This window comes from Amblyomma americanum, chromosome 11 (assembly GCF_052857255.1).
Source record: "Amblyomma americanum isolate KBUSLIRL-KWMA chromosome 11, ASM5285725v1, whole genome shotgun sequence".
In the NCBI taxonomy this organism is placed as follows: domain Eukaryota; kingdom Metazoa; phylum Arthropoda; class Arachnida; order Ixodida; family Ixodidae; genus Amblyomma; species Amblyomma americanum.
The window spans coordinates 24,203,232-24,227,153 of NC_135507.1; the positions used below are offsets into that span (position 1 = coordinate 24,203,232).

At 46.5% G+C, this 23,922-nt stretch overlaps 1 protein-coding gene and 1 pseudogene across 6 annotated transcripts in view; both read right to left on the minus strand.

Annotated features, from left to right (window-relative positions):
• Positions 1-22,545, minus strand: part of LOC144109419 (ATP-dependent DNA helicase PIF1-like) — a 36,614-nt gene extending 14,069 nt beyond the window's left edge. Inside the window, exons 1-8 of one of the 6 annotated variants that reach the window (XR_013309586.1) lie at positions 21,811-22,545; positions 20,006-20,231; positions 17,729-18,000; positions 14,838-15,003; positions 10,266-10,532; positions 5,952-6,318; positions 4,603-4,717; positions 1,160-1,323 (exon numbers count right to left, since the gene is read on the minus strand). Coding sequence is in view for 1 of the 6 variants with exons in the window: in XM_077642206.1 (XP_077498332.1) it covers positions 5,990-6,318; positions 10,266-10,532; positions 14,838-15,003; positions 17,729-18,000; positions 20,006-20,231; positions 21,811-22,341 (1,791 nt within the window). In the remaining 5 variants the exon portion in view is untranslated. Of the gene's footprint in view, positions 1-1,159; positions 1,324-4,598; positions 4,718-5,951; positions 6,319-10,265; positions 10,533-14,837; positions 15,004-17,728; positions 18,001-20,005; positions 20,232-21,810 lie in introns of all 6 variants that reach the window. The other 5 variants (XR_013309587.1, XR_013309588.1, XR_013309590.1 and 2 more) reach the window with 5 other exon arrangements.
• Positions 1,331-5,276, minus strand: LOC144110974 (uncharacterized; annotated as a pseudogene).
• Positions 22,546-23,922: the final 1,377 nt, after the last annotated feature.

The following is a 23,922-nucleotide window of genomic DNA, read 5'->3' on the forward strand; positions in this document are numbered from 1 at the left end:
CAGCCCGCGGGCTGCCAGAGGCGGATAATCGAAGAGACGAATCCAGTCCGAAGCAAGAAGTCCTGCATCGAAGGGCGCCGCCATCTTTGTCGTCGCGAGAATGCAACTTCCTAGAATGGCGCAATTTTCCTCGGCAGCATCTCTGCCTCGGCGGCGCATTCTGCTCACTCTCACCGCCGAATGCCCAAGTGTATAAGCATCCACGCGCCCCTCTTCTTTTTCATGGCAACTGCGACACACCGAAGCGGTGGCCTTGTGGTAGAGCATCCGCCTCGCATTCGGGAGGTGCTGGGTTCGATCCCCAGTGCCGCCGGGAACTCACCGGTTTTCTAATGGGTACAAGGTTTCTCCTGGCCTGGTGCTCGGATATGGTGCATTGGACGAAATTCTTGGGAAAAGGGTCGTGAACCAACCCGGTATGTTGACGGGCCAGGGATTCGTTCCGCCGTGAACACTTTAAGTCCACCTGGTGAGGTCTAAGCCCACCTCTGGCCCTTTCTTTTCTTGCCAATCGTGAGATTTTTTTTTTATGATGTAGCCCACCGAAGCGATGGCCTTGCTGTAGGGCACATACATCTCACATTCAGGAATGTCGCTGAGACACCGCCGGCCCTGCATTATTGCTGAGCGACGTGTGACGCTATTTTCTTAATTTCACGTTCGATGGTGATCATTTGTAGGTCGCACAGAGCTGCAGCATGTGTTTAGTCCCTAATGCCGATAACTGCTACATTTTCTTCAGTCTTCACTGGTACTATCGCCTGATTCCAAGGCCGCCTCTCGGTCTAATGACGGTTGTGTCGTCGTCCCGAGGGAGGGGCGATTGGTGCAGTAGTGGTGCATGTCTGCGGTAGGTGTGACCCATTTCATCTTTCTGGACTGCAGTCTGTCGTTGATATATCATGTACCAGGGTCGCATTCTCTCGCCTTCCAGATGCGTTGAGCGAGTATCTATTCATTCATTATTGTTTAGCGGTGCATCATCCATACTCTTGCATGTTTGAGCCAATCATCGCGTGAGCCGTGCACGACCGCTCCGATGGCATGGTCTTACATGGTCAATTGCAAATTGACAATGACGATGGAACCATGATTCTATCATAATGAACCAAAGTTCGGTGTCCGACGACCAGAATTCGGGAAGCTTGAGAACACATACCCCTGACTCAGGAAGGACTGGCTGGAGCTGCGAAGAAGGCAGCACATCAGCAGCAGAATCCGAGGCCATGGCACACAGGAGGTAGAAAAGGCGAAGACCGTGGAGCTTGGGGTACCGGCAGCGGGAGGCCTAGCAGAGCGGCTGAGGCAGAAGCCGGACGAGAGCTGAGAGCGAAGGCACGAAGTCTGCAGTCACCAATTTGTGGTGTACAACCAGACCGACCTCATTGCCTGGTGTTCACAATTATATTTTACCAGGACCAACCAGCCAGGCGCAAACCAGACTGTGCGCAGACTGCCAGAATCTCCTCTACCCGCGCACTGCGCGTAAGCTGGCACGAGTCGTCTTTTTCTTTGGCCAGACCATCATAGCACGTGGTAGGCCGCTACAGCATCATTATCGGCTTACCACACTGCAGTGCAGGTTTTCTGTCTGCCGAGCTCACTGGCCAGAATTCAGTTCCTCACCAGCTGCGGCTGAATTCAGAGATATATATTTTGCCATAGCATGCAGTCACTTGGAAGATGCTGAGGTAGAAAAGAAAATGTGGCACGCTGATCAAGCTTAGAAGGAACCAGCACTCACTTATGACCCGAAGTATCCATCATGTGGTCTTCGATATATATTCAGTGTGGCTGCCTGGTTTAGTGTTTCGTTCTGTAGAACAGGTAGCATCAAAAATACACACACAATGCTGGAATTTTTCCATGTTTTTTTTTCTGTTTATGTTCCACATGACTGCAGCAGAAGTCACGAATTTCCAAAGCGTACAGGTCCAATAAATATGTGATGATTTCTCACTGGCATCCAGTGCCCTAAGGTAAATCAAGTCTTGGCACAGCACATTCATCAGAAGAACAGAAAGTAATTGCCACAGAAGAGGACTGTCAATCATGGATGGTCAAAATAATGCAAAAGAACACTGGCACTCATCACATGATGCATTTTCTTATCCATTTAATTTGAGAACGCCTGCCTACCTACAGCTAAACAAGACTGCAGAGGTGAGAAGCATTGCAAGGACTGACTTCCAAGAACCAGCATACTTTCGAGACTGCAAGTGTCACCACTTTTGTCAGTTCAAGTGGACTTCTCTTCCGACCCTTCTATCATAGTAAATTTAGCACTGTAGTGAATGCCGTCCTGTGCAAAAGGGAGGGAGCTGGCCTTGTACATGTCCCTGTTAACTTCATTACTCCATATCCAAGTCGTCGACTCATTAACCTAATTACACTATTAGCCTCAACGACCCTCCTTTCCGTCCCGCTAGACTGCCTCTGGTCCCCTGGGATTGTGCATGCACCCTCTCAGAGGCCTCTCTAAGCCTATACATCCCCACTTCTAACTGTTTCTCGAGGTTCTGGCTCCTTCCCTTCAGCACATCATAAAGACCAGCATGGATAACGACAAGGTGTTCGTTATCCATGTTGTCCCCTACCACCTCCTGGGCTTTGGTCATTGCGTCTACCATGCACTTCCCTGACTGGGCCTCCACATGCACCTGCCTGTTCGCTTTCACTCTCGTTAAAATGTGCTCCTCAACCCTCGCTACATTCAAGTCACCCACTACCAGAGCCCTTCTGCTCTCTAACCGTTCGCTTCCTGTTTGCGACTGTTGCCTGCCGGATCGGGCTAGCTGGCTCTCCTGCCGCCGTACGCAACTGTCGCGCGTCACCGTGCTTCTTGTTACCTTTCCGCCTTCCCCACTCAAAGTCTGCTGCACTACCGCGCTGTAGGGTTGACAAGCCTCCTTGCTACTGCAACCTTCTACCTGAGGGACAACGGTCTTTAAGTGTACCACATTGTCCTCATCCACCACCTGACGCCGCCCAAAACTGGGGTGACCTGCCGGCCGCGACTTGAGTGCTTCCACCTGCTTTTCCAGTTGGGCCTGGGCCCGCTTTTCCCACTCTTCTTTCAGCTCACCCACAACTCGCTCAAACAGGTCGGCCTTAGCTCCCTCCCTTTTAAGCGTCTCGGCGACCTGAGTTTCTAGCATAATCCATTCCTCTTGCTCCACCTTCAGGTCCCCTTTGAGTTCCTTAACCCTAGCTGCCCATTCCCCTACCAACGTCCGAACCGCCTCCTCAAAACGCTTACATAGCCAGCATGTGAAACTAGCCTCCTCTGCCTCGGCTATGCTCCCGAAATCCGTCTCGTCCAAATAACACCAACGGTCTCACTCCTCGCACTGCACTAGCTCCACGTCCAGCCTGGCTTTCCCAGCTTGCCGACCCATCGTCCGGCCGACTACGTAACGTAAAAGCCCGCCAAAATTCTTGAACAAAGCCCTACGGCACACACACCTCCGCTAGCCTTCCTATCCCTAACAAGGTGTAAAACTACCGCCCGTACAGCATGTACAGGCACGGACATAAGTAAACGGAGCACGCTTTTCCATTCTGACTGCAATCACACTTTCCTTATCGGACATAAAGAAATATTATTTGTATATCAGAAAGTGCACTAGCATGTATTACTAGTGTACCCATAGCGTAGCTGCCAGTTTCGATTAGGCAGCCCATGAAAAATGTTAGAAGGTAACAGCGTGCTCCATTTCCTTTTGTCTGCACCTGTACAAAAACAAATACCAAAAGCAGTTAGCTTCACACGAAGTCGCTGGAGCTAGGAAAAAAGCATCCTCCTCCAACGGCGTTACAAGCCACATCCATCCGGTGTTAAAATGTGAAAATATTTTGTGACATATTTTTCACATTTAGCCAAGGTTATGCAAGTTGTATCGCATAGATAGCCAATTCCATGGCCAGCATCACCATGGACAGCATGGAGGAAGGAAAATCTTCCTCTATGATGGCCAGTTAAGTCGAGCCAGGGCCCTATTTCTTTTAGGTAACTGAACCAAGCAAGGTTTTTAATAACGTGATGTTGAGTTCATTGCCTACCGCCGAAACGACTACATCTGGCAAGGCTATGACTACCTTGGCATAAAGATGCAAGTCAAGGCAATCCAAAGTCTGCAGTGTTTTTACCTCTTGCAAATTTTGTTCTACATAAATTCATTGAAATAAGAACACAGTAATCAAAGACAAATAAAGTTAATCATTGCCATCAGGAATGGAAGATCAAGATTAATGTTTCTAAAACATCAGTAATGCCATTTACACCATTCTCTTGTTAGTTTAAAATACAATATGCACTACCTAAAGCCCAGCTGCGGACTTTCCAATAAGCACGCTAGAGTTACGTTCCTTAAAAAAAAATAAATACAATTTTCAATTTTCAACAGCCTGCAGTTACTCCCCCTTTTTGACTACTAAGGAACAGATACACATATCCCCAAAGTGAAAGGGACCATAAGAAGGAACTTCACATTTACTTCTACGATGCAGTTTAAAATGCCTATGTAAGGCCGCTCTAGCTAATTATGGACATTTATGGCACACTCGCTAAGAAAAAAAAAGAAAAAAATTTCTCGCACACACTAGAAGGTGTAGGTGCATCCCAGCACACAATCCTGGCCATCCTCTTGTGGTGACCCCGCTGAGGTAGCGAGTGCAGACAGAAGGTTGGAGATACTTTGAGCACAGTCAGGAGGACCTGGAGAGGTAGACGTAGCTTATCGCATGCTGCGGCACCTACTCCCTCTCTGAGCATCACCGCTCGCTTCTGGAAATTTCTCACAAAGCTATAAAAGAGTGTGTAGCGTGGTTTAAATTGTTTCTTCGTCGGGCTTCACCAGGAGTAGTAAACAGACTCCAGCCTTCAGGAAGCCATGAAGTGTGAGCAGTGAGCTCAACAGTTCAGTATTATGCCAGCTTCGGGAGCCGAAAGTGAGGTCTTTGTCTATGACACATCCCCCACATGTACCTCAAGGAAGTGCAGCAACGAAGAACTGGACTGTACTGACTCATTCGCACTATCACTGCATTTGCAAAATATTTAGGAAAAAGCGAATTTTTCACTCATATTTGTTTGTCGAATGTGGTTGATGTGGGGCTACCAGCTGCTGCTAACCAATTCAGTATTGTAAAATGTACAGTCAGCAGTGACTGATTACACACTACAGAAAACCCAAAAGCAAGTAACAGTGAACACCATTTAAGAGATCATGTTCGAGCGCCAACCTCCAATTCTGTGCCCTACCTGGGTCTGCCATATCGATATCGGGAATGAGACTCCACAATTATCTTTCCGTTTTTTCGATTTTTCCAGATAGAATGCTGAGAGAAAGCTCAGCATATCAAATCGTTTGTTGGTTTGTGGGGTTTAACATCCCAAGCTATGACGGATGCAGTAGTGATGGGCTCCTGATAATTTTGACCGTCTGGGGTTCTTTAATGCGCACTGACATCGCACAGTACACCGGCCTCCAGCGAAATGCGACCGCCACGGCCGGGATCGAACCCGCGTCTCTCGGGTCAGCAGATGAGCACTTTAATCACTCAGCCACCACAGCGACAGGATATCACATGCAAAAGATTGGTAAAATGGAGATAAAAAGGGCAAACCAATAGAAGCACTGCCTAACAACGTACACCCTGCGTCAAAAGTTTATGGAAAGCGACTCTAATTATGAAATTAAATTCCTTAACAAAAATCAAATGTTTATTGCAATTTACTAGAGTACTGTGTCATTCAAGTTCTCAGAAGTAGGTAGCATGTATCTAATCTAAGCTGTGTGCAAAGGCGGCAATGATATGAATTTTTTTTTCGCTAATCCTGCATGCCACAAATTTCCAACTGCAGGTGTACAGTGCCGACATCTAGCAGTAACAACAGCAGCATGCTATGTGTGCATAAAACACCTTGCTTAGAATGAATGGATACTTACTGTGCAAGTGTTCTGGAAGTTCGCGTGTCTTCTCAGGGTCAGCAAGCACCAAGGTTCTCGTAGAAGGAGAGCACACGAGGGTCGGCACGGACACACTCCTTCTTGAAGTCGAGCACTCTCAGACCTTCCAGGGTGGCCACCCTCGAAAGCGCAACGTAGGCCTGTCCCACCTCGAAAACGCGGCCCAACGTCAGCTCAGCAAAGTCAAGTGTCAGGCCCTGGGACTTGTGGATGGACATGGCCCACGCATGCCGCAAAGGGATCTGCCGTCGCACATGGCACTTGCCTTCAGAGCCGGTTCGGATGGCCCAGCGCTCCCTTGAGATGGTCTGCTTGCATGAGTTCATGAACTGCACGATGGGGTCCCCTGCACATAACAAAGGATGTGACACAAGAACTCCGCTGAGTTGCTGAAGTAGTAAAAGACAGGCTCATCGCACTTCAAACTGACGATGGTACGAAAGACAGATTAAAGGTCCCCTGTAAGAAGAGACTACCGCATTCTAATGGCAAGGAAGCATCTTGCACTTAAGCTCTTCAAAGCTAGAGAATTGCAGAAAATAAAATACAGGTACTGCCACCACCAGCAGTTTTTGCAAGCAAACTGCTGTGACGTTAAAGGGGCTGTGAAAGGGGGCCTTAACAAAGATGCAGTGTGCCTAGGATGCTAATAGACACCACTTCACAAATATCTTCCAGCAAGAATTTTTTGGATGCGTTTTGTGGAAGCTAAGTTATCTGTAGTCAAAATTTGAATTTCCGCATCTTCGCGCCTTTCCCTACCCCCTCATCACTTTTTGCATGCTGAAATGTCGGCGCTCCTCCGCCGGCCCCTCGCACTCGACTCCTCCAGCGGCTGTCGACGCACGCGAACCAATGCTAGCAGTCCACTCCTGATGTAACAAGCACCACATGACGTAACGAGAGCAGATTCGGGTGAAAGCCCAGCACCGCAGGTCGCCGCTAGGTGCAGAAGCACGAGTTTTAAAAATTGTATTGTTAATTATCGGCTCTCTTTTGAGGTCTTGTACGCGGCATGAAAGCTCTTTGGCCTGTACTCTACATAATGCGAGCATTTTATAGACAACCTCGAACACCCTTTTCAGGAACCCTTTAATATTGTTTTTTTTTTGTTTTGACGCAAACCTCCGAGGCTAGGATACACCACCATTCAATACCCAACAATGATCATCAAGTCTTTTTCAGTCTAACAGTTGGGAAAAAAACATGTCCTTCTTTTAAATCCAATTTTTTTCAGCAATAAATGCGTTTTGTGCTGTCAAAAAAACATCAACATATCCAGAAAAGAGACAAACAAACGATTGCTACTAAGAACAAAAATTGCATGTAGCTGTCTTCAGTGCCCTTTAAAAGGGGCCTAATATATGAGAATAGGTGAGGTGCCCTGTGGGCAATGTAGGCCAGCCTACAGTCAGAATGCTTTGCATAACTTTGCACAGAGGCCATGCATCAGAATCCATGTTATCATGATAACACTTGGCAACAAAATTAATGAAATGAAGACAGCCACAAAAACATACACATAAAAAAATTCTGAGGGCACTTAAATCTGCATACATGGAGGAATAAAGCATGTGTCCTGGGGAAAGGAAACGGCACAGTAGCTCTCACATCTGGACATCTTGGTTGGCAACTTAACCGCGCCTTAAAGCATGCAACTAGAGGTGCATATGTCATCGGTCCGAACTCCTGTTACAAGCTAGCCTCCAGCTTGACTAAAATATGTAAGCTGTATACAAAGGGAAATGCCGTGACACCACCCCGAACGCTATACGGTGAACGGTTGCTCAAAATTTTGATGCGAATGTAGTCGGCAATACTGCCGCCACTTTGAGGTCAGCCAGTGACGCCATCGCTGGGATTTCATCTACACCTACATGTATTAGGAGGTGGGGATGGGGAGGGAGGGTACCTGATCATATTACATTGTTCTCACGTGACTTGGTGCAACATCACATTACATCGTTGTCATGTGACTTGGTATGACGTCACAATCATATGTCACCACTAATAATCTTGATGTTACCTAATTACATTAATTTCTACTATTTTTGGTGTGTTAATTACTGCACATCAATTACCATTAATAAACTATTGTTTCAATGCTTCACCTATGTGTTTATATTTGGCTGCCGTTAATACATTACCACTTCTGTACACCACTCATTCTTACAGGGCTTGTTTTTGTTATCTTGTATTCGTATTACAAAAACAAGATGAGCACTCACTTCAGTGGCATTACAGTGCACCTCTGTGCTCGACCTGCGCTCGACAGACTGTTTTTCACTGCTGCAGCCATTGTCACGACTCCCCTCAATAAACAGCGCCGAACAATTGTGGAGGCACGGGGCAATTCCGCCAGCCTTAGAACTCCACAGCCAAACTACTTCACAAGCTTACGTTGTAGTACGTTTTTCTATGCAGGTCACAGGCTGAGCACTGAAAATATTCATATGCACCACCATAAAAATTAGATGATGGCTTCTGTTCTGTACTCCTGTAGACTTCCTAGTAAACTCATTAAAGGGACTATGCAATAAATTAATTGAGATTATGTAAAGCTGACAAGAGATAGGCATTTCATCACTCGTCACCCCAGTGCAAGAATTTTTAAGCTAGCATCAATAACAGCGAAGATATAGACGATTAAAAATTATGCTCCTCCTCTCCCCCCTCAACTCGTATACGCGGGGCACCAGACAAAAATAAAGAAAACAGTTCTGGGACTGGGTCCGGCCCATGAATACGCCATCTGCTGACGTTCCTTTTGAAACTTCCGGTTGTCCCTCCTAGCACCCCAGCAGCAGCGTCGGTGGCGTGATTGCGGCGCGCGTCGGGTTTCTTTGCTTGTCGTCTGTTGTAGTTAGCAAATAATGGACCCAGACCTCAAGGCACGACCGCTCAATCTTACGGCCGCGATGGGCATCGAGCCCAATGCGTTCACGTCATATCGGCTGAACGCCAGCAACGACAGCAGCGACTCGGCGAGCCACTGCGAGTGGCTCCAGATCTCCCGACAGAAGGAGGCGGCAGAGCAAAATTGAAACCATATGCGTGAAGGCAATGCCCTGCTGGCTCGCAATTACCGGAGAGGGTCGCGCAGCGGCATGAGCAGACGATTTTCACGGCTACCGGAAGTGTGCCCGTGACGTCGTGGCTGCCGTGGCTCCAGCGAATGACAGCGTGGGGTGGCCTGGTGACGTCATGGATAGAGTGACGTCTTTTTTCACGATTTTAGTTACAAAATCGGTCACTACAAGCCCACCAATCGGCCCGCGAATTTTAAAAAACACGGTTTTTAAAAATTCATAATAAATTGCCGGCTCAGTTCCGAAGACTCACACTTGGTGCGAATGCTTCTTAGCATCATTTCTAAGCATTGAAAACATTTACAAGCGACTTTTTATTCATTGCATAGTCCCTTTAACTACTAAGTCTTTGTTATCTGTCATTGCACCTCTACAGCTTTGTGCAATGAGTGATTGCATTCTCTGCACACTCCAACATGAAAGAATTTGACACACCCTGATGTTGGACAGCAAGCATTACAGAGAATTTAAGGGGGGACACTGGTCTTTAGGACCAGAAAATTACCTTAAAAAACAATTTAGTAAAAATTACATTTCTGGAGTCTACAGCTATGATTCTCCAAGTCTACCAATTTTTTTCTTTCAGGAAATCTGTACTCTGATCATAACATTGAATTAAGATGATCGTGTGGGCTGAATTTGTGCAGGAGGAGAATACTTAATTAACGGCATGAAAGTTTTGGACACCCGACTGTCTTAGTATGTTGGTAGTATCTCATTGTCTAGGACAAAGAGACATGTCATACTGTTTGCTAAGGGAAGCTGAAGGCTTAGTGTGTGCAATTATCTAAGCACAATTGTTGAATGACGCTTCAAAAATTTATTATTTTGCAAAGTTCATCGATGCACGATATTAACACCTTGAATGTTGCTATTCCATGTGCTGCAAAATTACTAATGAGGGTAAAATGAAAAAACTGCTTTGATTATTGCACTCTTTCCTCACCATATTATGTAGCCATGGATTGAAAGTTATTTTTTATTGAACAGTTTTTTTGCATCAAGATACTAACGAATGACTAATTAAAATATATCTTCAGAACTATCTTATTTAGGGAAAAGGTAATTTCAGATTTGAAATCAATACAAGAAACTGAGCAAGGCTATACATTTTCATTATGATTGGACTAAAAATAAGGAAAGCAGGTCTAAGACCAGTGTCTTCTATGAAGGACAGCAAGCATAAAGAGAAGTCAAAGCTCACCAGAGGCAGAATCAAACCCCACGACGACTCCGCGCGACCCATTGGCAAGCCCAGCTCTGACTTGAGTGTTTTTGGTCAACATGACTTGTGCACCCACTTTCAGGTCCAGGACGGAAGGTGCGCAGGTCTCAAGCAAGTCTGCTGACGACCCCTCCGAGTCAATGGCCTTGAAGACGCGAGGTGAATTTGGCAGCTGTTCGAAGCACCTCTGATTCATGAACTCAACATCATCCGTGTGTGTGCTCAGCCGGGTTGCCTGTATGTCACCTGAAACAATAAAGCAATCACAATTTAAACACAAAACCTGTTTGTAAAGGCACATGTACAGCAGTAGCTGTAAACTACATCTATGACCGCTACAACAAAGCCCTCTGTCAGACAGAGGCACTTCTTAGTGTTCCTGTAACAACCACGCCCATCCCATGTTGGGGCTAACTTCTGAACCGTACTACTTGATCTGATGCCCCATCAACTCGCAACTACCTGTTTCCTACCATCCCTGCCTCATGTTACAAAGATGTATGTACATGTTTATTGTGTTCTTAATTGCTAATTGGCAATGGTAATTTACGTTGTTGTATGTACCCACTCCTGCTTGGGCCCGAATAGGGCCTGCAGTATTTGTAAATAAATAAATAAATAAGCAGTTAGACGAGCATCAGTAAGCTCTGCGAAAATGAAATATTAGCCACTCTCAGTCAACGTCATTGGAACTGAATCAGTTTCGTGGCTGCACATGCCAGCAGGCGAAGGAAGGTGACCCCAGTGGCAGTCATGAGAACTAACAGCGCTGAAGACGAGTCTTGCTTCCAGTTGAATACATCAGCTGCTACAGACATACCCATACCCGAAGCAGGGACTTCGAGCAACCTGCAAGCAGGACGTTCTCCTTGGCAGTTTTTCTCTTTGCTTGCCTCTACTCAGGTTTGGAGCAAAGTGTTTGAATCAAAATTATTAATGCCCATTGTAAAGAAAACCCAGGAACTGACAAAGTGATGATAATTCAGATTGGCCAAGAGGGTTATGACATCACACATACGTCACAAGTACATACGTCATTCGTCAAGGGGAGCGACACCATGCTGTCACATGGTGTGGGATGCGTCATGGTGTGGGATGCTGTCACATGGTGTGGGATGCCATATATAATGACACCATCACGCACTTCAAGGTTACATATATTGTGATTATGAGGTCGCAATATGTCATGACTATAATTAAAAAACAAGGTTAATTAAGGCATTTCCACATTTTTTTTATTTCGAAAACTTGCCATGAGGCATAAGGTGGGGCAGTTAATATACTATAGAAGGTCGTGAAAGCTAATTTCATCTAGAAACCCGAGCAAGCTCTGTACTCTTAGTGTTGTCCGTCAGCCGCAGGATGAAGCTCTTCCTCCCTGGTAGCCGTTAGACCAACTACCCATACTCATCTTGCTCTTGAAGCCCTTGTTCCAGGACACATCCACAGCAGGTGGCGAACATCGACATCAGTGGTAAGCGTGAAACATCTAGGACATGCGCTCGGGACTGTTTCTTCTTGAAAGCCCATCGTACATTACCAACGGGGTAATATAAGCCCTAATCATTGTAACGAACACCTTCTCTAATCTCATTAAGTTCTGAGGGAGGGAATCAATGAACAGGGGAATCAGGGCATGTGTACTTCTCCGTAAAGAGTACGGCAAGATAGGAAGAGCGGAGATCAAAAGGGAGGCTAGTTAGGGAAGGCATTCATGACACAGGCTTGGTGTTTTAAGAGCATTTGCTCTCCTCTGGTGAGCACTCTGCACATCTTCTTGTGTCTAATGTGCCTGGATTCATTTCGTTTTTTTTCCTCTCGAGAGCATGTATCTCCTAAGTGATGTTCAGTGTCTTTGTAACTCTTTTCCATAGCCTAGTAGTAGCTGCTAAAGAGTCTACGTAAATATGGGCTTCTCTTATAGACACCAAATTATTTATAACCTCCATAGCATCATGGATAGCGTAGAGCTCCATCACAAGAGGGTCCAGGTGGTTAGAGACACATTTCCGATGTATGAACAACTCTGTGTGTGTCGGGCTAGTAGTAGCTGTTCTTTCTAGTTATTGTGTATATCCCCAGACAGGTATCTGTCATTTTTAGTGTTTTCATTGTCAAGTCATTAAAAACGGCTGTGACAGGCACAACATACTTCTTTAATTATGTTGTTGCCTCTCGCTGTTCAACAAGTTCAATCAATGTATTGAGCTGTGCACACTACTCGAGAATTGGGATAGGTATTAGCTTTGGAAGGGCTGTGATGGTGCACACTGCGTTCCTATTTATTCTTTCCAGAGCCACCGACTGTCGGCTGGTCAACTGATGAAACTAAGCCCGGCATATTAACCAGGGTTGAAGTACTGAACGTATAAGACATCTGGCCATCTTAGTCTGGGCTCTTCCTCCTCTAGATGATGTGCGTTTGATCAAGTGTAACGGAGCCACTGCTGCCTTCTTCATTCTGTGGAGCCATTGTGTTCATTTAACAGACTTAAGAATGTCAAGCCCAAGGACTCTCAGCTCGTCGCCCACTCCTTGTAATGGCTGGTTTCCAATTCTGAGCACAACTCTTTTAGTTGTCAACTGCTTTCTTCCATCTTTGTTTGCCATGTTAAATGTAGCTGGACTACTGTGGTGACTGTTCAAATCCTACTTCGTGGATGTACACTTGTGACGTATTTAAAACCTCTTGTAATTGAATACTCCGCACCTCCAAGTGGTTACCAGTGGACCATATGGTGACATCATCTGTGTAGATCATGAACTTGCATAAATTTTCATGCCAATGGTATAGAAGCTACAGTAAATAGTAAAGCGGCTAAAACTAAACCTTGTGGTATTCCATTATATGAGGTGTAATTACGGATTTGTTCTCCATTCAGGTAGACAAAGAATGACCAGTCGTTAAGCAGGTTACAAACAACTTTTGTTAATATAAGGGGATGTCCATGTCTTCCATGATCTTGGCGGTTTGACATGTTGTCACGTGCCTTCATCAAGTACATAACGACGATCGTGCGTAAAAAAGGTGGCCATGAGGCAACACATGCATGACCCCTTCATTCAGTGTAGCCAAACCAGTTTCCATGCCTAGTTTAGGCCGGAACCCAATTTGTCGTGCTTGGAATTTTTGCTCACTCTCTAGCCACCATGACAAGCACACAGCAATCAACTTCTCATAAATTCTGCAAACTGTGGGAGTTAGTGAGATAGGTCATAATGACTGTATGCTGGTGGGAGGTTTCCCAGCCTTCAGAATTGGGACCATGACAAAGTGCTTAAAAGTTCAGCACAATTTCCCCCCTTTGCCATGCCTCATTTATTACACCCAAAAGGGCATCAATGGTTTCTCCTTCTAAGTTCTTGAGGGCCTCATATAGACTGCTATCATGTCCCAGCGCTGTCTCCCCATTAAAAGTAAATTACCTGCACATTACAGAAGTTCAGCTGTCAAGAGGTGGAATGAAACCTCCGACATCATATCGGGAACCCAGCATGCTACCTCAACGCCACAGAGAAGCTCTGTCTCGACAAGATAAAAGAGTGCCTTGCAGCTGGCGAGGCATCAACTGCGTGACCAAGGCGGAGCCATGGCAATTTCCATCACACTTGGCGTGGTGCCAGAAGTCAGCACGTGCCGTATCATGTGTTTCTAGAACCTAAGGAACTCTTTGGCACTATCACATTACACTTTCCCAAGATTAAGTTAGGTATTCACAAATTTTTTCCTGTTATCTCTGGTTGCAAAGCAAAGCCTACTGTCTGCTTTCACTGATTACACTTCAGGGAAAAAAATGTTCTCTTTGGGCCGTTCCGAACAGGTGCAGAAGGCTGCTAGGATCATAAGTGAGCACTTCCGAAGTTTATCGCAAATTACTCATTTATAAAGCGGAAGTAATGATTTCAACCACAAAACAATCTCTTGATGAGATTCACTGGTCACTGACCAAGGTCAAACACAAATAATGACGTTTCAGGACCGCTACGGCTCCCTTGTTCACAATGAGCAACTAGCTGGACGTCCCGGGCTTTTTGTAGCGGTTAGTATCATTCTTGGACATTTTGCGCAGATAGGGTGCAATGTGACATCATTCTTACTTATTGTGTTCAGCATAGTCTGGATGATTAGTGACTCGAGATTTCGGCGGGCTGATATTTTCTTTTCCGTTGTCAATATATCTGCTTCATCCTAGTAAATTTCACGGCCAGTCTCTTGCACGTGCTGTTTTCACTGCAAAACAATATCACAGAGGTGGCCACCGAGCCCTTGTACACCTCTATTCCTGTACACCACCTGGTAACCAGTGCTAAGACAATTTACTTTGGAAGTTATGAGGCTGGAAGCATGCACAGGTAGCAAAGCAAAGTAACGGCTGAAAGGAAAGGTTTTGATGCGGCAAACAAAAACAGCAAGAAGGGCTAGTTGATTCCCGTTTCAGAGGAAAATCGGCCCAGAAACTGGTCGAAGCTAAAGAAACTCCCAACACTGTCCTTGTTATTTCTTTTTTTTTTCTTGCAGCGCTGTTATCTGGAAAACCAAAGCAAGCGCACCTGTGTCTAGACGACGGCTGGCCGTACTCTTCAGCACTTCCTCGACCCATTCAGGGCAAGAACCCATCCGCACCTGCTGCAGAAGTGAGATGAACCTGGGATCCCTCTGCCTGTACACCTGCCTCAACTCCAGGGTGACGTGGACGCACTGGCGCCATGCTGCTGTCTGCGGGTTTCAGTGCAAAAAGGCCCCCTCTGGATCGCACGTTTACATGCATAAAAACAACCCTATCTCCACTAGATGGGTGCATTCAACTGACATGTTCAGATGCTTCAATAAGCTTATGGTACTGCATGCACAAGTTCGACAGATATCTTCTAATATCAAGCATAGCACATCTGCTGCATTTTTCCCGAGGCAATTTACACTTTTGTAACACAATGCAACACAGGTTGATTTATGTTGAAGCCAAAAGATGTTAGAGCAGACTGATTTCAGAGTACGGTCCTCTGAAGTCATGTCCTGTGGCAGCTTAGCACGCGGAAGCTCCTAGCTCAAGGAGCAGTTGCAGCTTTCTTTATGCAAAGGAGGCCACGAAATTTACTTGCACATAAAGCACCTGCTGCCCATTCTTTATAGTACAAAAAGGGATGTGTCAAACAGACAAAAGAAGACAGCTCAATGAATAATTATATGTTTCATTTCTATGACTTTTAAGCATACAGTCCAATCAAATATGCCTAGACTGTTTTTTTTCCTTAATTGTGCTTCCAACCTAAAAACCCATAGGACGGTTGCCCCTGTGTAACGCAAGATTCAGCAGCAGCTGTTGAGGCATTTTCATTTTACAATATATCGAGGTAAAGAGCTTGACAGTTGCAAATACATATACGGTTTATGGTTTATCGGGGCTTAACGTCCCAAAGCGACTCAGGCTATGAGAGACGCCGTAGTGAAGGGATCCGGAAATTTCGGCCACCTGGGGTTCTTTAACGCGCACTCACATCGCACAGTACATGGGCCTCTAGAATTTCGCCTCCATCGAAATTCAACCGCCGCGGCCGGGATTGAACCCGCGTCTTTCAGGCGCATATACATTGTGGGAAGCCTGCTAGATTCCCGCCGTGGCGTCTGCGCGGCATCCCGCGTCGCTCTCTTTCCCTTTCTCTCGCCTCGGGCGGCGGAGAGACGGCTGGTGGCTAATCGCTGTCATTCGGCCGCAGCTCCGCCCCCGGCTTCCCAAGGGCCTTTGCCACTGGTGACTTTTGGCGGGAATTCGGGACCCGTTTGGGGTGGTCGCGCGACCTTCCGAGCGGGGCCCAGAGAGAGAGACCCCTCCGAGACAGCGTAAGGTGCGTACGTTACTGGTCGTCCGGGCCGGCCTCTGCCGTTCGGACCAGTTCATACTCGAGCTCGCCAGCGTGGGTCCTCGATCCGCCGCGGCTCGAGCCTGTCCAGGGGTCCAACGACCTCTGAAAGGCGCACCTTGCGTTGACTGCCCACTCTCTCTCTCGCAAACGGCCCAACGGCCGACACGAGAGAGATCACAGCACTGCCGCGGGGACAATTTCCTGCAGCGGCGTGCTAGCGGCGCGCATTTCTCTTGTTGCCCCTAGCGCGCACCAAAGCCTTGCTCTGAGCACGCCCCGGGACGGGGTGACTGTTGAGTGTTTGTAGGTACCGCTGGAGGACGGCGTCAATAAACGTCTCCTTTGTGAACTTGGAGGCCTGTTTCTTGCGGAGAGCCGCTCTCCTCTCTGCAGAGGTTGAACGCCGCCGCAGCGGTGCCCCAGGGTGCGTGTGGTGACGGCTGATCGGGGCCCTTGGCTCGCGCGAAGCTCGAACCCGCGGTGGGTAGTGGCCTGTGCCTACTGAGAAACCCACAACATATATATGCATACCTATACAGCAGTGTTTTTAGTTTTTCACACACACTTGTTCTTCAACTGGCACTCCTCTCTAGTCTGCCATTCCGAGTGCGTGTCAATATCACTGCTGGTCCACTCCTCTGGCTGCTGCAGACAGCACGTGCCATAATCATCCGCTCTAGCCCTACTCTCTCCCTCTTCTTGACATGGTAACCACTCTTAAGGTTCTTCTCGTGGCAACCATCCCCCGGTTGCACACTCTTATGCTCTTCGCCATACCCTCCTCCTTCCACGGTTACCACCCTCCATTGAGACATTGCTAAGCTCTCACTGCAGCCTCCTCTTCCCATGACAGGCAGCCTCTGGTTCCGGATACCTCCACTCTTGCATGCACTCCCCAACCCCCAATAAGTTCGCGTGGCAGCTACGCTCCAGTTATGCATTCCTTCCATGGCAACCACCCCAGGATGGTTAACTAGGTGACCACCCTTTGGTTACGCTTCCCTACGCTCTCGCAACAGCCTCCTCATTCCGAGGTCTGGGCGGTCCTCATGGCAGTCCCCTCCGGTTGCAGGTTGCTCCACTCTCGCCATACCCTCCTCCTCACACAGTTACCACCCAGAGGGTTACACGTTCCAACGCTCTCACCATACCGTCCTCCTTCCATGGTAGCCATCCTCATTCCCTGGTAACCACACTCTGATTAAGCACTACAGCTAGTACAACGCGAAACCCAATGGGCGGTTAGCAGCTGTCACAATAAAAAGCGCTACGAAGCAGACTCTTCAGAAGGAACCATGTTAAATACACAGACACACTGATATTTTGAGCTTTTCCAACAAGGGTAAACATAAACTCAGTGGTGAATTGATGTTTTTTTATAATACTACCTTTCTCTGCAACTCTCCCTCTTTCTCTCTCAGCAACATAACTACGCAAGATCATAACTGTGCAAGAGCATGACTCTGCAACAGCAGCGTCATCACTTGTGAGAAGTTCATTTAAGCAGTTTCTTGACTTTTTGTTTCATTAATCCCTACGTACATATCTGGGAAGCCAGCAAATCAAGAGGATTGCCATACCTGGAAACAATAAACTGGTGATGGCTCATCCTTGCGAGACACCGGCGGCAGCTGCAGAAAGTCACCGCAGAGCACCAGTTGGATGCCGCCAAACGGGCGGTCACTACGGCGCACCAGCCTTGCCACTCGCTCCAGCTTGTGGAAGAGGCGGCCGTCCAGCATGGACACCTCATCCACCACCAACACCTTGCAGCGCCGCCAGTGGTTCACCCAGGGCGGCCGCATCGCTCGCTGCACCATCGCCTCCACCGTCGCAGTGCCTGTCCCGACACCTGCTCAAAGAGCGCACGACACAGTGCACAATGGGTCAGGGATAAATAACACTGGTGCTCCAAAAGCCACACCACAGGAGTGGTAAACATGGCACTGACTTTGCCTCAACTGGCCGCTGACTCTAGTCATGTGCTTATCCACACCGTTCAAGGAACACTGACAACAAATTATTAAAGTTGGTCTATAACAGCTGATTACCTGCAAGGTCACGGATTCGAACGCGGCCACAGAGGCTGCATTTCGATGCAGGTTAAATGCAAAAATGCCCACGCGCTGTGCGATGTCATCGCACATTAAAGGGACACTGATGCACTGAAGGCAAATTGAAGTTTGTGCGTATTGATAGGTTACGGTATTCTAATGACAAAGAGACCATTCTCACTGCAAATAAAGCTTTTACTACCAAGAAAAGACAGAAAAAACTATATACAGGTGTCGCCATCATCGGGGGATTTCGCAAGTAAGTGACGTGCGTCGAGGCAAAATTTTTAGTAAAAATCATAGAAGCTATGCTACACTGCAAAATACTTCAAAACAATAGCATTTCTTCTCAATGTGGGTGTCGCAAGTTTGAATCGAGTGGCGTAAAAATTTTTTCATTAAATTTTCTCACCCACAAATGGGCTTTTTGCAGCCGGAGAAACACTGACATACCCAGAAAGAGCCAGAAAATAAATTTTTGGTAAAAAATTTACTGGAGCCCTCAGTGTCACTTTAAAAAAACCTCACGTGGCATAAATTAATCCAGCGCCTCAACAACAGTGCCCCTTATAGTCCATATGTCGCTTCGGGGTGTTAAACCGCACATACCACCATCAACCGATTATCTTGGTATAACGACAATGGTATAATGACTTCATTAAAAATGGGGCCTCAGTTAGCTAGAAAAGCCCAAAAATGAAATCAAAGTGTCGCTTCTACTGGGGGTTTCCATTAGAACAACTGCTGTTAAGTCAGTGCTGATTTTTGGTTGCAGATCTCTGAGGCTAGGCCACACTACCATTCACAAGTGGTGGTCACAAAGTCCTTTTCATCACTGATGTCACAACAACTATGAATTCAGTAGCAGAGAAAAAATGCTCGTACCATTTTTCAATCTCATTTTACCAGTAATCAACACATCTTCTACTACCAAACAAACATCAACACAGCCACAAAAGCCATCCAGTTGATTTTTACACAGAAGAGCAATCTGATAGCATTGTTCTCTGCACCCTTTGAACACTTTATCTAGGGGGTGTGCAAATACTAAGATATGAATCAAATACGAATATGGAGAATAAATGGCTTCAAATAGCAAACTGAGCACTGCTGTTCAAAGTTAAAAAATAATTACAGAAAATATAAATAGGCAAATGATGTCTTTATTCTTTTCAAAACAGCACATGACCTCTGCAACCGAAATTAAACAGGGATTAAGCAAAAGGTTAATAAAGGTCACGCGACGCATGAAAAAAAAACATAATCATTGCTTCGTCGTTTTAATTCACTACAATGCTACAGCCAGCCTGCCCCAAGAGCCAGACTCAAAATGAGTGAAGAATCAGCAACCATACTGCAGTTTTCTTCATGCCTCATATGACCTAAACAGGCCTTTGACATCATCGCTATTGCTTGGCTGTTGAAGCCAAAACTGAAACTAAATTGTCAGATGTCATTCCTACACAGGAAAAATGTCAGATGTCAGCGTTACGCAAGGCATGCTGCAGTATTGCCTGCAGGATAGGTGACATGTTGGTATATGACGCAGACTTCAGCAGTGTACATGATTAGTGCAGTGAGATCTACAACCTCAAGCAACATTGGCAAGCCAAGTGACTAGCCTATGTAATACTAAATTGGTGACCTGCTATTGAACCAATTGCAGACTTGTACAAAGAACCTAGGGCCACCACAGTAATCCATGGCACCATTATGCAACTGCACACATCAGTTTTTTTTTTTTTTTTTCAGGTCATCAAAGTTGACAGTGACAGTCACAAGCTAGCACAAAGGTCAGGTCACCTGCAAATGCGTGCAGCGTGGTCCCACTGATCTGAGCAGCCGCGATGCCAGTCGTAGCCGTGGCAAAGGCGTCTTGCGGGGGCAGCAATGACAGAATGTGCTTCAACAGGTACGATTTCCCTGTACCAGCACCACCAGTAAAGAAAACGCTCCGTCCGGCCAGGACAGCACTGAGGACAGTTTTCTGTTCCAACGTTAGCTGCACAGGATTGAGACTTCTCCCAGGCTGCAAGCAATGGCAGAGAATGTGTGCAGCATGCAGTTATCGCAGGTTCAGCAATGATGCGACCAGTCAAGAGTCTCCAACATTAGGGAAGTGTACTGAAGGTGCTGACCTATCAAAACCAGGCAGATTTAGCGACCCGTTTTGCGAATCCAAACTCATCACCGCCTCGGCTCCTTCATTTGGACAATTTTACCCTCCTTTCATCAAGAAAGGAACTCCTCCGGCGCCGCACACGTGCTCTCATCCCTCCGTGTGCGGCAACCCTCCCCCGCGGTCTTACACGTGCAGAGGAGGTTGCGCTTAGCGCTTAGGAGGATCCGGGTCGGGGTTACCCTCACACCAGCCATCACTCGGAAGTGGCCTCAGTACTGAGAATTGTTTCCTCGGCCAGGATGTCTGATATGTAAACACGAGGACATTGAGGCCGACATTCATCACTTACTGTGGGACTGCCCAGCTCTCAAGCCTACAAGGATCTGGCACCTGATGGTAGCAGGTCTTTCACCAAGCAACCCTTCTTCATACATTGCCTGGACGCAGGGACCGTACCATCGTTCTCTACTGGACTTCATCAAATCAGCTAACCCATTTCCATTCATTTAATCTCTACTATATCATTCATCACACCTTCATCCATCATTGATGCCCTGGGGCAATAAATTTCGCTTAAAAAAAAAAAGTGTACTGAAGGCAAATGCTCAGAGAGCGCAATTTGGTTGACGTCCTAAAGCTAATGTAATTTGCAGCGCACTTAATCCAAGTGCAATTCTGGGTGTAAACAACTTGCATCATTTTTTTTTATACAAAACGTTTATAGTGCTAACATCAGCACTCCTCCAAACACAGTGCAGCCTCAACAGAATACATGCACAATAATATGCAGGTCAGTCTGTGAAAGAACTAGACAAATAAAAAATAGCACTTCTGTGGCAGATCTCGTTTCAATTCGCAATGAACAAGCGAAAAGATGAGGCTTGTTATAACATCCACGCTCAAGTACGTTAGATGGAGAACTGAAGGTCAGTATATAAGATGTATTTAAAGAAATTAGGTGCTGAGGAGAAACTAAGACAGATAGCTGGCAAGGAAATAGTGCCACACAGAATAAAGAGGCCAACCTTGTACCGTTGACTAGTCTGAACTTCTTTCGCGAAAGCTTAGCCTTCCAGCTGCTGTGAAATGATGATGTAAATTCCTTGAACTTTATGGCCTTTTTTGCATGTTGAAGCTTATTATCACTGACGATTGCACAAAGAATGAAGCAATATTATACAGAATGCTTCTTTATATATGCTCAGAAAAGTTGCTTCTCTTTCTTAGATTAATTTCCATCCTACAATCTTCCTTACAGGCGAAGCTCGCAGAGGCCCAACAGATTATATGCATTTAGATTGCCTTTCGGATATGCCGAAGAGAAAGCCAGCTGCTAACTACGCATTTTTTCGACGCACACCACCTTGGTGAACTTTTCATTAATTCAGCAAATTACCGAGATAAGCGAGAATCTCAGTAAAACATAGTTGCGGTTATGGGGAAAAAACTAGTGCATTACTACGAGGCAAATTTTTTTGCGCTTCACCTTAACACTGCTGGCGTCCATAGGCCGACTCCTCTTTCCCGTGGGTGTGGTCTGTTCGTCATTTTGAAGAGGCCTCTTTAAACCTTTCGACTGGGTCCCGTTAGCATCACGCAGCATTAGCGGGCTGATTTTCTGAATTGCTTTAGGTTTGTCGGATTTGAGGCGCTCGCGGGCAGACGCGGCTGGCCCCTGCGTCGCTTTTTTCGCTTCCAGGAACTTGACAAACGCACACAACTTGCCGGGAGGACAATTCGAGAAATAGAGATGCACTTTCTCTTCCCTGAGGGCGACCGATATCTTGCCTTCCCGCGCGAACTTCTTGTGAACAACGGCATTCTGTAGGGAGTACACCACGGTGCGGGGACCCAAGTGAGCCCTGAGTAGAATGTCCCGAAATTCATTCCTGTAAAGCGTTCCCTCGGCGTTCTGATGGGTCACTTTGCGCGCTGGCGCGCCGTTGTTTAGAAGATACTCGACGGTGATGGTACCATTGATCGCAACGGGCGAAATTTGTACACACGGGTTTTCCATAGAGTCAACGCGTTAAACTCGGGAGTAAGAGGCTGGAAAATAACCATCAGCCAGCGAATAAAACAGAATTACAAGACTGCGGTACAAAAGACTTTGCATGCGCTAAGTTATCTACAAGCCGGTACCCAGATATTTAAACGATTTAAACCGCAAATCGAACAGGCCAGCATCTGAGCCATGGAGGAATGATCTGAGCGCGAACAGCCGCTGAGCGAATGGATGGATGATAATGATTTTACCGCTTTTTACCCTTTGTGCCGGCGGCAGCTTGCGCCACCTAGTCTACGAATCCTCCCCCGTTAAATTTTCTCCCTTCAGTTTAGTCTTTCTCTTTCCAAGAAATCCGACCATCTTTTTCGCAAATTCGCTCGTCCCTTGACTTCCTCTACCAATCTTCTAACCTCTTTCTAAAGCAGCGCTTTTCTGATACATTCGTACGTACGTACTCCCTACCCCCAGTTCTCCCCAAGCTCCCCAGTAGATCCCAGCGCCACTAAGTTTTCTGCAACTTTGTAACGTAGGCTTTGTGCACTTCAAAACAAAGTGTAATATCATTTCAGTTCTACAGGCGGCGCATAATATACGCATTTCAAATTTAACGATTTAGCCCTGTACGTTTTCGATCTTACAACCTATTGTCCTAGCTTCGAAAAGCAATGAACTGCCCCGCGAGTTATCAAATAAATGCTTCTTATTTCCGCCCTAGCGCTTATTTTTCTTGCAGTCTTTCCTTCTACATCTTTCTTTCTCTTTTATCGCCTTTTCCACAACAGTATTTTGCTGAGACCCATCCCTCACCTGTTCCTGGCTTTCGCACTCTGACCGTTTTGTACCGCTGCTTTTCATGTATAGATACTTGTGCACTCTTTTTGCCCACACTCTTTCCTCCATTTCCGGCAGTCTCTGATCACATCTTAATTTGCTAATATCCTCACTAACCTCGGACGGGCAGCCCATGTCGCCCTGGACTCCCTCAATCGGAGTGCTCCAATGTGCACCCAAGGCCACCCTCCCTACACTACTTTGTCTGATTTCTAGGCTTAACCGCACTTCTGATTTCATGCACAGAACTGCATTACCGAAAGTGAAGCCTGGTGCCATAATTCTTTTCCATACACCTCTAACAATGACCTACTTATAGTTCTTATACCTACTTATAGTTACTTATAGTTCTCCACTTGGTCAATCTTACTGCCTTGTATGTCTAGTGGATCTGTTATACTATTATCCCAGGCTTATCTCTATTCAACCATAGCCACAACTTTCCGCACCCCCCCCCCCCCCCCCAAATATCTTTACTTCCTACAACCTATCCCATTTCTCTGCTAGCAGTACAATGTCATCCACATATGTATCAGTCCTGTTAAAAACTGATTTGCTTTCTGGCCTCCTTGCATATAACACACGTCGACTCCTACCTCGCTACTCGCTTCGAACTTCTTTTCCATTTGACTCATGTATATCATGAAAAACAGGGGCGACAGTGGATGGACCTCTTTTAGCCCACTTTTTATTTTAGCTGGTTTTGTAGTTTCTTCCTCCGAAGTTACCACAACCTCATTATCTGTATATAGACGTTGT